The 12,845-nt window shown below is 36.9% G+C and overlaps 1 protein-coding gene across 17 annotated transcripts in view; it reads left to right on the forward strand.

The window, feature by feature from the left end:
• The window catches only part of NAV3 (neuron navigator 3), a 503,615-nt gene that overhangs the window by 397,277 nt on the left and 93,493 nt on the right, over window positions 1-12,845 (forward strand). For all 17 annotated transcript variants that reach the window (XM_064419581.1, XM_064419580.1, XM_064419582.1 and 14 more), the window contains 2 exons: window positions 96-479; window positions 3,791-3,910. In XM_064419581.1, coding sequence (XP_064275651.1) covers window positions 96-479; window positions 3,791-3,910 — 504 coding nt within the window. The remainder of the gene's footprint in view (window positions 1-95; window positions 480-3,790; window positions 3,911-12,845) is intronic.

Raw genomic sequence — 12,845 nt, forward strand, 5'->3', positions numbered from 1 at the left:
TAAAAACAAATATACTTACCTCCAGCCTTCACTTTTCTTGATTTCTCAGGAACATAGAAAGCACAGTTCACTGACTTCTCCATTCTGTTTGGCAGCACATTGGAGACAACTTTTGACAGCACTGTGACAACTGAGGTGAATGGGAGAAGCATACCAAGCTTATCCAGCCGTTCGACCCCTGTGACTTGGAGGCTGGGGCAGGCCAGTCCCCGGCTGCAGGCAGGAGATGCTCCATCCTTGGGTGCTGGTTATCCTCGCAGCAGTGCAAGTCGCTTCATACACACAGACCCTTCTCGGTTCATGTACACCACCCCGCTCCGCCGAGCTGCTGTTTCTCGCCTTGGAAATATCTCACAGATTGACATGAGTGAGAAGGGAACTGGTGATTTGGACATATCCTCTGAAGCTGATGTCGGTGGCTACATGAGTGATGGGGACATTCTTGGGAAAAGCCTGAGGACTGATGACATCAACAGTGGGTGAGCAGCACTTTTTCCCCATTTGAACTAATGCAACACTAGGAGTTGCAACTAATGCAACTTGGTAGGAGTAGAAGGATTTTTGTAAAAATTTTGGCACACAAGTAGAAGTTGCATTATAGTTGGAAAATTTACAACATATACATATAAAAGAATAAACCTCTAATCTGCCAGTGATACTCTCAACTGCCTTCAAATTCTGTTCTTCTGCTTTAACATCAAAATTACTTTGCTGTGAACTTTGAGTTCCAATATTACCTACTGAAAAATTCTAGGTGTCCCGTGAGATATTGTTTTGCATTGCTTTCCCTGGGATAAGTCTTCTTTTGGTATTTTTATGTTTTGTTTGAGATGGTATGTATGGCATTGGATGCAGCTGATGAAAAGCAGTTGTTGACAACACTGACTTTCTGATACTGTCTAGCATAGTCATTGTAATGGGCCTTTATTACAGGTTTTCACCTGTGCAGATCATTTGAGCACCAGCAATATCTTTTCATTAAAGACTAGACCAGTTACTCTTAGTGTATCCAGGAGGAAGAATCACAATTTTTATTTTTGTTTGCTCAGGCAATTGGGGTACTGCAATTTGTGGTGCTACATTCTTCCCTGTGTTTCAAATTCAATTCTTATATTCTAGGAGCACAAGTCACTTCAGTCCTGTGCATGTTAGAGCTCCTAGAACATCATTGAAAAAGAGCAGCCATGTTACAGTTTTGCTCATACTTAAATTACTATTCACTGCTGCTGTTGGCATCTCAAGGCTGCTTGCTGACTGATGTAACAGTATGTTAAATAGAAGTTCCATGGAGTAACTGGTCATATCACACCACACTGCTTCACTCTATTATTTTAGAATTCTTGCTGTCAATCTAATCTCTTAGTTTGAAGCATAGCTGTGATTAGAGAATAGTGGGGGATAAAATTGAATATGATACATTCCTGAAGGGAAATCTAAGTCTGTGATCGAAGCTCTGTCTAGAGTAGTGTCTCATCTCAAGCACCATCCAAAGACAGATCTCTAGAAAAAGCATCATTTTAAAGAAAGCATATTCCTGTATCTCCCTGGTCTGCTTTTTCAGTGATCTGTGTATAGAGCACTGCTGACAACATTGTCCACAACACATCATTATTGACTGTCAAGTAGGAGGCCATATTTATATGTGCTTCAAAAGGGAAATACATATGGAAAATATGATACTTTAATGTCTGAGGACCTCTTATAATAAAGGAAATATTAATGCTGTCTTCAACAGATGCATGGTTTTATTTAAAATTTTAAAAAAGGGAATCCTTTGCAGTGCCTCATGAGTTGTATTAATTAGTTTATCACATTAAAGGGTGAATATAGTCATCTTATGTGACTTTTCTTTGCATCTGTAAAAAGGACAACTCAATAGATAGTAAGTTGCTCTGTGCTCAGTTAACATTTTTAGGTGCAGTAAATGTTAAAAACAAGTTGATAAGCTCTGAAATTTCAGGATTTACTGAGGCATGTAAAGTCTTATCTCCTCTATGCCTCTTCCATTATCAGTTTAATTAGTTTAAACACTTGGGGAAAAGAATGCAGCAGTAATTAGAAATTAGTATGAGGAAGGCCTGTTGCACTTGTCAAGTCTATCCTTACTTATACAGGAAAAAAAATGCATATAGTCTGGATTGCATTCAAGCCATAGCTAAATTTAATATGCAATTCTAGAGCCATGGAATCTATTGGATAATTCACAGCTAACTAAATAATCTGTCAAAAAAGTCTGAATTTTGTATTTAATAAAAGATGAATATAATATGTAAATGTGACTGTTAATTTACCTTTGCAAACAAATGTGAAGTCACCTTCTCCAAACTCTGGATACCAAGGTTTCAGAAACACTTTGCCAAACTGCTGGCCAAATCTCACCCATGCATTAAACGTCTCAGAGTTTTGTTGGAAATAATCCAAGGAACTCTTTGTATTTTAATGCAGTTGAGGTAACCTTCACCCATACTGCCACCCAGGACATGATACCTTCTCAGGCTGGCACTACCACGCAGGGCTCCACTGCTGCAGCTTTGCTCTCAAGACCTGCACCTGCTCAGCCACCCCCAGCCACGGGGATGGAGGGAGAGGAAGGTGCTCCCAGACTGCTGAATGGGCCCTCAGGTCTCTGTCACAGATGATTTCAATTAAATCTGCTCCCAGAAGGATCCACAGGGAGAGGGCCAACAGAACAGTTGGAGTAGCAGCAATGCATGTGTGCTTGCACACATGCTTAGACTGAAAGGTGCATTTATGTGGCACCATTTCATGGGACAAGGAGAGCTTGTATTGAAGACTGAATCATGAATAAGCTCTGGGAGATCATTTTAGCCATCATCCTAACATTGGGACTACACCTATTTCAGTATTTTGAATAGGTTCAGTGAGGTACAGAGTTTTTTTCTGAATATGTGTGCTTCTATGGTCAGTGCCATACATGTATGTGCATGGTCCTTCAAAAATAAATTTATGCTAACTTTGTTGGTAAGTTAAAGTTATCAGAAAATACAAATGGGAAAGAGAACAAGAGCCTAAGAGGAAGGACAGTTTAACAAAAGGTCTTTTGGTAACTTTGGAGAGGTCCTGTGAGTAAGACATGCTGATGATGCTGCTCCATTGTAAGAGCCATGACATCTCAGAGAGACAGCCAAACTGTAGGAAGACATTCCTGAAATTATTGCTGGTACTTTTAATTCATAAAGTTTTAATGGCTTTCTAGTGAGTAAACAGCACTATACTCACTGTTTCATTCATTAGACATGCATTATCATGTGAAGTGGTGAGAAGTAAAGGGAACACACATTAAAAATATTCTTAAGTATCATTGTAAGGTGTTCAGTGAATATCTCTTTCATATCTGAATAATTGCATTCCAACAGGGACAATGAATTTGGGGTTCTAATCTCTGTTCCCATTTGGAAACATACAACTAATTTTTATTTTTATTTTTAAGCTGGAGTGATTTTTGTTGCACCTGGTGCTATTTTTTGGCAAAACCACAGTATTTAAAATGTGCTTTTGAACATACTTGAGGGCTTCAGTCTAAAAATATTTTAGTAAAAGAGGTTGGCCTGTAAGCCATCACAAAAAAAGGCAAATGATCCCAGAAAACAGGCAGATACCCAATCTCCCTGTGCTGGGCACATAAAGTGGGAATATTTGGTATAAGTTCACCATCTAATGAGACAACCTGTACCTTAAACATTGGAATTTCACAGACCATTAACTTTAAAGTGCAGCACATTGCCAGATGGCTGCATTTCCCACTGATTGACCCCAAATTTATTTTCAGGTACATGACAGATGGAGGACTCAACCTATATACAAGAAGTCTGAACCGAATACCAGACCTTGCTGCCTCTCGAGACGTCATCCAGAGAGGGGTTCATGACGTGACTGTGGATGCTGACAGGTAACAGTGCTTTGCTAAGTAAAAACCTGTCTGAGCTCTATTAATATTTTGTATTCTTCGCACTTGCTAAAATATAATATAAGGAATTGGAAGCAAGCTTCTGAGGTTGTGAGTTTTCTGAGCACCCAAAATAGCAAATACCACAATGAGTGGGGGAAAAAGGTGAATTTCTCACATGGGAACAAGACTCGGGAAGATCTTTTTGTTGTAGATGTAAGAGAAAATATTAAGAAGCCCAGGCCTTACTAGGTTTAAACTTCTGAAATGGGACATGATTTTTACAGGTCACCTTATCAGTTGATGAGCAGAGGGAAAATTCACATGGTCTCTAGGCAGCTGACAGTTGTGTGTGCCTGGTGACATGGTTCAAAACATACATTTGAATTTGGCTGGAACTAGAGCAATGATCTTGTCCATCTGTTTTGCCCTTTGCAAGTATCTGAAGAAGGCAGTACCGGCAAGTAGTGAGAATTGGGGTTCAGTCCCATTGTTTGTACAGCATGAAAAAACAAACAACTCCATCCTGCCCTTATATATGGGTGTCAGCATAAAAAACATGCTCTGTTCCTTTTCCTTAAGCTTAAAGTACGTTTATATTGGTGGCTTTTATCCACATCTGAGAAATAAAAATGCATAACCCAGCTTTTGCAGAACTTGGAGCTGTCAGCTCTGAGGTTTTGGTCAGACCATCATAGAGATAAGGAACAGCTGTGAAATTTGGCAGTCTAAAATATTATGAGGTCAATTTGAGTGCCCTTGTTTTAAAATAAAGTTTCTTCTAGGGGAAAAAAAATGTATTCAATCACAAAGGGGGCAAAGCGGGGAAAGGTTCATGGAGTGGTTCTGGTTTTATAAACCTGGCAAATTAGTTGAAGAAGTTCTAGGATATTTATCTAGGTATAAAATAATTTGTACTTTTCACATTTTCTGATTAAAATATGCCTGTGACCTAAGTCAGGAATAGTCTGCATTGGTCAAACAGTGTGAGCAATGCATCGGGATACAGGGACATAATTTTCATCTAGGAAACCAGTTACTTAAAAAAGAAGGTTGCTTTAGCTGATATCAGAGCATTTGTTGACCTTGCAGAAAAATCCTATTTTAGATAGAAATTCAAATGAACACGGATAGGTTCTTTGGAATGCGAGCATTGACATGATGCAAAGACCAGAGAAAGTGTACAGTAGGCGTTTAAGAAAATAATTTGGATAGAACTCAGGCAGAAACAGAAGGAAGAAACGAGATGTGGGCAGGAGGGACTTTTGTGGAGCTCCATATGTGAGAACAAGAACCTTATGCTCAAAGTGAGAGAGAAGGTGGAAAATTTAAAGGCTGGCAGTCATGCAATTAGAGAATGTCACTAGTGCCCACGTTTTTGTATGTCTTTTTTTTTCCCTTGGGAGTGAAGTTAATAGAGCTCTTCCCACCATGCAGTATTCACACCCGGGTTTCAAACCACGCAGATTTCCCCTGAGGAAAAAAAAAAAGGTGCAAAATAAGGGATTTTAAATTTTTTCTTAGCATTCCTCAAGTTCTAGATGCCACTCAAATACTGGATGCTTATTTGTGCTTATTTGTGCTTATTTGTCTTAATGTAGGTATTTGCTTGTTCTGTGCAGTGTGCAGGTTCATACATATTTTTCAGAGTCTATCATCTACAAATGTGAAATAGAACTAAAAGTAATGGCTACTTTCCCTTACACAAAGAAAGAAAAGTGGATTCCTATCTTCTTCTAGACCTTCTAAACGAGTCTTCATGGAACATGCTATGTTAATATTTAATTGAAAGGTTTTTCATAATGTTCAGGCATAAGGTGTTTAAGTTATGGCTATTCAGACAAATTCTGGTATTTCCTGACCTTTCAGTACATTACTTTTACAAACTTAATCATTCTTCGTGGACACAGGAGGAGGTTTTTTACATATAAGTGCATGTTATTCCTTGAAAAAGCAAAAGTTGTTTAGGAAGTGTAAAATGTAAATAATTTTATGAGTTCTGATGATAATAAAACACATGCTTACCACAACTGGTTGCAAAAAAAAACTGTGGTGGGTAGAAAAAAATTATTTATGATGATCTTCAAGAATGTGCGCCACATTTATGATGTGAAATCAGGGAAAAAAATCAATAGAGATTGCTGAGACTTCAGCAGGGTAAGCTTCGTTCCTTCACAACAGTGTGAGTACCTAAGATTTCATCTGATCTCACATAGCCTTTTGCAACATTTTTTGTCTACTCTAAACAAAAAATAACAGGGTTTGTGTCACAGCTTCAAGGTATGCCTTTCCACTGGGATGATAAACGTCTGTGAAAGAGGATTATTTTCCTCACGGTCATCCCTGTAGATATGTGAAGGACACATGCATTTTCTCTGTGGTATCATTACTATAAGCCTTTTTCATAATTGGCATGATCTGCCCTTTCCTTTCTGTTGTAAAGGACTCTGCTGGCATCTTTTTTCAGCAGAAAATAAATTACATGCTGCAAATATCTGATTTACATTAGCAAGTGGGAGAGAAGTTTTGGTATTTTGCCCATTACTAGAGGCAGCAACTTTTGCTGACAGCAGTCCCATGTTCATGAAAATTCAACCTGGGCTTTTTCTGACAACTTGAGTTATATCTTCTGCTTATATTTTAAAACTTTTTCTCCTTGTGAGCTGGCAGTACAATATTCTTTAGAGATGTGGACTGATATCTCTAAGGGTAATGCCATTTCTGGTAAATTTATACTTTCAGACTGATTCTCATTTCCTGGATTGTGTAAAAGGACAGGAAGGTCCCCAGTGTGATGACACTAAATTGTTTCAGAGAGCACCTGTATCCCTACATCTTTCCAAAAAGCAATCGATTGAAGGATCTCCACATTGGAAACGTAGCCTGAGAGAGTTCATCCCCATAATAACATTGAATTACTCTTTGAACTTCATAAAAGTAAAATTCACAAAGTCAACATAAGCCAAGGCTTAAGTGTTGCTTGCATAAAGCACTGCTTGCATAAAGCACATTGGTACAGAAAGTAGTACAGCAAACTTGCTTCTTCTGGTGAAGGAATTGTAAAGGCTGAAAGGACACTGGCAGCATCAGATGTCAACAGTTGTTTCATTAAGTGTTGATTTTTCATTTGTTTGTGGGTGTTTTGTTTGGGTGGTTTTGTTTTGGTTTTGGTTTTTTTTAATTGGACACTATTTTGTTTAATTAAATGCCTATTCCTTCCAATTTACCTTGTTTCAGTTACCATGAGAAATTAATCAGAGTGGAAGGTAGATTTTCTTTATCGGGTATAACATGGGATATAGCTAAGAGAGTTCTCAGTGATATTGAATTACATTTCATTTATTGTCCTGTGTACTTCCTCTACACTCTAGCATTTGCCTTCTGGGACTTGTAGAGGGAGTATTTGAGAATTCTTGGATTTCAAAGGTTTTTTCAAAGATGAGCCAAAGGAGATTAGATATAAGCACAGAGAATGAATTAGGTTCTTCGGAAGAATAAGGTTTGTTGCAATGTAGGTTGTAACGTTTCCAAACCACCCTGTGATGTTCATGAAGACTGTTAAGGAAGTTTAAAGTAAGCCCTATTAAAAGGGGATATAGCTCCACTGAGTTCAAACATTGTCCTTCCACTCCCTATACATGCAGAACTTAGTGCAGTGTGTCATAAGTCACAGCTTTCTTCACCTTCATGAGTCAGCACAGGTTGTACAATCCCTTTCCCCTCACTGCATCCCTTGAATGCAGTATTCTTTCTCTCACCTTTTTTTTGGATGAAACCCAAAGCTTTAAAGTTTATGCTGCTTAGTGTGCTTCTATCATAGTCCACTTCAGCTACTTTGCTCTTGCATTGAATCTGAGCCCCTGTAATTCAGAGTTCTTATGCATAAGGAGTCTCCCAAAGGCTTCCACCATCTGCCACATGTGTAGAAGTTTTGGCAGTTATCTTAGACTAGCTGAGGCTGGCCTGGTTGTTCTCAGCCAAACCATAATCACCATAATACATTATTAATTATAATAAAATAATTCCAGATTTTGCCTGTAGTTTATTAGCTAACATCCTGCATGAATGACTATAAGTCTTCTTCTGGTGTTTGTCTGAGTAGATGAGCCTTGAGTTAGAATACTGTGTGTTTGAAAAAGGAACTTTTCTAGAGTTTAATATGCATTGAACTGGGAGCTCTATTTCATAGGGTTGGTCATATCAGAGAAGGCTGAGACATCATGAACAGTAACTTGAAATCCAAATAGAATACAATTTCTGTTCTCATACTGTACAGTTCTAGAAGCACATTAAAATTTCTGCTGTTGTTTGGAATTTACCCAGTTGGGATGTTGCTTAATGGAGGAGCATACCTTTTGCTTTTCTGTCCAGATGAGTCTGTGTGATGTTTGTTTCATCACTATACTAATACTGTGTTTTCTGCTGTGTGTCTCTGCAGTTTGGTATTAATGTGACCATTTTTCTGCCAAGTTGCAACTATTACCTGTTCAGTTTGCTGCTTCTGGTTGCAGAGCAGGATTTACTATGGATAAAGGAAATATATATGCCACAGTATTGAACTATTCACTGTGTGCACACATTCAGCTATCAAGCCTTTCCTTTGTCTGCCAGCATTCCTGGTCTCTCCAACACTGGGTTCCTGTGTCTATGGCAATAAATACAAATATCCATCCCACAAATATGAAATAATAAATAATAAAACACAGAAATGGAAATGCCTTCTTCTCGCTGTCTAAGGCTTTCTTGGGCAAAACTGAGTTTTGCTGTAAAACTTCCCTGTGTAGGGAGGCTTCCAATGTCTTTGCATCTGGCTTCACCACTCAGTATGCCTGTGACTTACTCTGTTCACAATCTAAAAAAGTCATTGTAGGTCTTAAAGTCAGCATGGTTCATACAGTTGTGTGATCTGCTATCATTTTCTTGGTTGTGATTTTATAGTATTAATAAATTCTTAGGATGTTGGAAAAACGTGTGAAAAAAACCTCACTTTTTTTGCAATTACTATTCCAATACCTATAGAAGCCGTAATTATAGAATCACTCTTGTGAAGCAATTTAAATTTTAAAGAGTTTTTACTATTATTGTTCTCTTCTCTACTTTTAATCTTCTCTAATTTCTTTTCACAGCTGTTGCTGTTAACATTTCCCACCATTTACTTTTTTATTATTCTCAAATGATCCTGCATTTTCATAGTCTCTGGTGTAAATCTTTCCTTATCTTGGCATCTGCTAGACTATCAAGAAAGTTACTAGTTAGAAGTATCTATTTCAGTGTGTATCTTGGCTTTTATTGTTTCTGCAAAGTATGGATGCTAAATTTAAGTACCTAAAGCATAAATATGTGTGTATCCATGCATGAAGGGCAGAATAATTGTGTCAAAAGGAGCACTCCTGGAGTTTTGGCTCATTATGTTGTTAAGTATTCAGAATTCTTTGAGGATGAATTCCTTATTTTCAAAAGCATAATGAAAAATAAATTTTTCAGTGATACAATTTTGTACAGCATTATTAATTTAGAAAGAATGTTATTTGAATTAGTATGATTTGTTTCTGGTCATGCTTTCAAAAGTCAGGATTTGAGCAACATAAAATAGGCAAAGCAACTGGACTTTGATCTAATTTTGTGAAGTTGACCCTTCCTTACTTGCTTTAAACATCTACTGCAATTGCCCACAGAACCACAAACAAAACATGGAAACATTTACCAGCTGTGTGGTTTTAGGTTCAGATACCATATGCATATCAGTGACATAAACAAATTGCATTGTTAGCATGCTGTCATTAGTATATTAAACTGTCAGGATCCTGCAACATCATGTCTGCAGACACATTTTTTTCACCCAGCTTACATAAGAAAATCATACTCAGAAAAGGCAAATGTGAATGGCAGATCTTTATCTTAAAACAAGACCAGGCTGCAAATGACAAATTAAGTTTTCTCTTTTTGAAATTTTTATTACTGGAAGAAAGAGGGACAGCTAGATTCAGTTTAGATTAAAAAGGAATTATTAGAAAGAAGTATTTAAATTTTTGCAGGGATACAAGACAAATGCATTCTCATGCCATGCTAAATGAGCTGAGCGTATGGTTTGCTGCAGGTTTATTTAGCCAAAGGCTGGCTCTTTACAGATGACATGTATAATATTTTCATAAATGTATGTTTCAAAAGTGGATGGTGTGGAGCTAGGTATTAATGACATGCAGTATGTTGGCTTTTCTGCTTATTGTGAAATTTGGTTTAATAATTTAAAGCCATTTTAAGTGAAGCAGGACTTTATCTTTTATTAACAGATTTCTAATTCTTGACTTCAAGCAAAGTGTAGATGGTTTATTTTGATTGCAGTCTACTTCTGAAGAGAGTATCAATCTATTTAATAAAAGCTTTCTAAGGCTCAGCTTACAGTTTCAGCAGCAGCAGCAGCATTTTGGTCCACCACTGTACTTCACTGTTACCAGCAAAGACTACTGTACTGCCTCTTTGTGTTAGCATAAAACATGGGTAGTAGGATTTAAATCATTAACCAAAATACCCCAGGCTTAAATATAAAATTCAAGAACTTGAATCTCCCATGTGATACCTACTTGCTCCTGGAGTCAAGAAACAAATTAATTTCTTTAAAATGTCTTGATTAATTTGATAGCTGGAGGAAACAAATGTTGTCATTTTGTTCTCCTGCATGGCTATTTTTTAAAAAATCATATTGAAATTTGTAATAAAATAGTTGCAATTGATATTACAGTTCTAACGTTAAAAAGCACATGGTATTTTATACAGACGCCTCATAAAATCCAAATAAAAATATGGATTTTTATTATTTATTACTGGAGATAAAGCAGCTCATGATTGCTAAGCTGTCTTTTGTTCCAAATTGCCTGAGAGATACTTCTTTCTTGGTTAAGTCATTTTTTAAAGAACTGCTTTTATAATAGTTGCATTCCAGACTGAGATATTGCCTGCTTGTCAAAATAAAAATATGAATTATAAGAACATTCCAATTAACCCTTTAATGGAAAGCAATTAATTTGTAACTCTATAAAAATCCTTTGCCATGTATTTATTAGGTGTAAGTTTATTTCAAATAAAATATGAATTTGGCAACTTCAGCTGATCTCTAGAACAATGAGAAATAGGTAAAAATGGAGAGTCCCATCAGGATGGGCTTTTTACACTCATGAGATGTCATGAGAAAGGGGTTAAATATACTGTTGTTTTGTGCACCTGTACTAAACGTTTAAAGTGCGAGTGCACTTTGCTGCCCAGCCTATAGGGCTGCTTACAGTGCACAAGAGGAAAACTGAAAGGTTTTGACTCTTTCCTTTGCAATCTGCTGCTATTGGAGCAAAACAGTGCTGCTCTGTGCTGGGCCTCCAGGAAAGCAGTGATGTTGAATACATTTTGGAACTGAAATTGCATTGCAAGGTAATTTTATCATTAGTGGCTAAAGATGGCAGGAATCCAGATGAAAAATGGTTATGGGTTATCTGTGATAAATAAAATGAAAGGGATGTTTCTAAAGGTGTGCAGGTTCAAAAATATGGGAGCCTTTTATTTTCTTTGACAGAGAAATAGACTTTGAACACTGTAGGCTGGCTAAAGAGTGAGTTCAAAGGGAGAGAGCATGAAGGGAAAGCTGGAAGAATACCACGTGGCTGACAACCTGCCAGCCAGCACATAGAATACCCTGTGCAGAGCTCAGCATGTGTTAACCTTCCCTTTTGAAAAAAAAAAAATCCCTCCATTTGCTTATATCAACATTTTACTTATAAATCTTAATGATGTCACCTCTGAGTCTTCTTTTGGTGGAGAGAGAAAAAGACAAGCCTCCCTCATCAATCTGTTCTCCAAATGCTGTTGTGGAGGCTTCTTGGCCCTCCTGAGCCCCTTGGGACAACCTCAGCTCCACGCAGGGAAATGTTTGGTGCAGCAATATGCTAGGAGTTTGTTTTCTTTTGATGTTACAGCACTAATCTCATCTGCATCTAATTGTTAAAATATTAAATCTTCAAAGATTTCCTTTGTAAACAAAAGACTGTCATAACAATTTAAGCAGGATCAGATGTGTAAATTTAGAGTGGAACCCTCAATGAATTCTATAGAAGTTTTTCTTGCAAAAGAATACAATATACTTGTAATTCAAACCTGCTTAGTGGACTGAATAATCTAAAACAATCTGAAATACATTATTTGAAGATTTTAAAACCAGATTTACCTAATTAAATTTACCTTAATAAACAGTAAACTTTTAATCTCTTACCTATGTGCATTAGCCTTAATTTCTGATGTGCTAAATTTTCCCTTTTATTCCTTTTGAATGTATTACACTCTAGCATGTTTCATAATGCAGAACAGAATGTAAAATGGCTGCTAGCCCTATCAACTGCTGTGAATGTAAATTCATAAACGCAAAAATTGCTTTACTGCAGTTTAAATACATGTGTGGTGTTGGAAATAATTGCATTGCCCTGGGAAATACAATAACTGTTAAAACAGGTGTTTGTCATTCCTGAAAGTGCTTTTTCTAGAAACAAATCTTACTGGTAGAAGCTAGTGGTTTTTATGTTTAAATACCCAACAGTTTTTGATCAGACACTGGGTATTACTGATTTGAAAGTCAAATTAGAGTATTTCAAATGGATAGGATTTCAGACAGTTTATGGAAAAGAAACTACAGAGCCAGAAAACACTAAGTTATGTATTCTATATCTTCTGAGAGTTTATCAGTGAACAGATTCATACTGATATCCAGGACATAAAAGCTGAAATTTTTGATTCAAACTGGAAATGTACACAAAATTTTAATAGCATTGTGAACTTGAGCAACAAGATATGAAGTATAAAGGTACTTCATTGTTTAAGCCTAGATTTCTCTAAGATATTTATTTACTGATTTAAATACTAAAGTAGACAAAATTCAGTAAGTGGTCTGCTTCTGGCGAGA

Source organism: Passer domesticus, chromosome 5, assembly GCF_036417665.1.
Source record: "Passer domesticus isolate bPasDom1 chromosome 5, bPasDom1.hap1, whole genome shotgun sequence".
In the NCBI taxonomy this organism is placed as follows: domain Eukaryota; kingdom Metazoa; phylum Chordata; class Aves; order Passeriformes; family Passeridae; genus Passer; species Passer domesticus.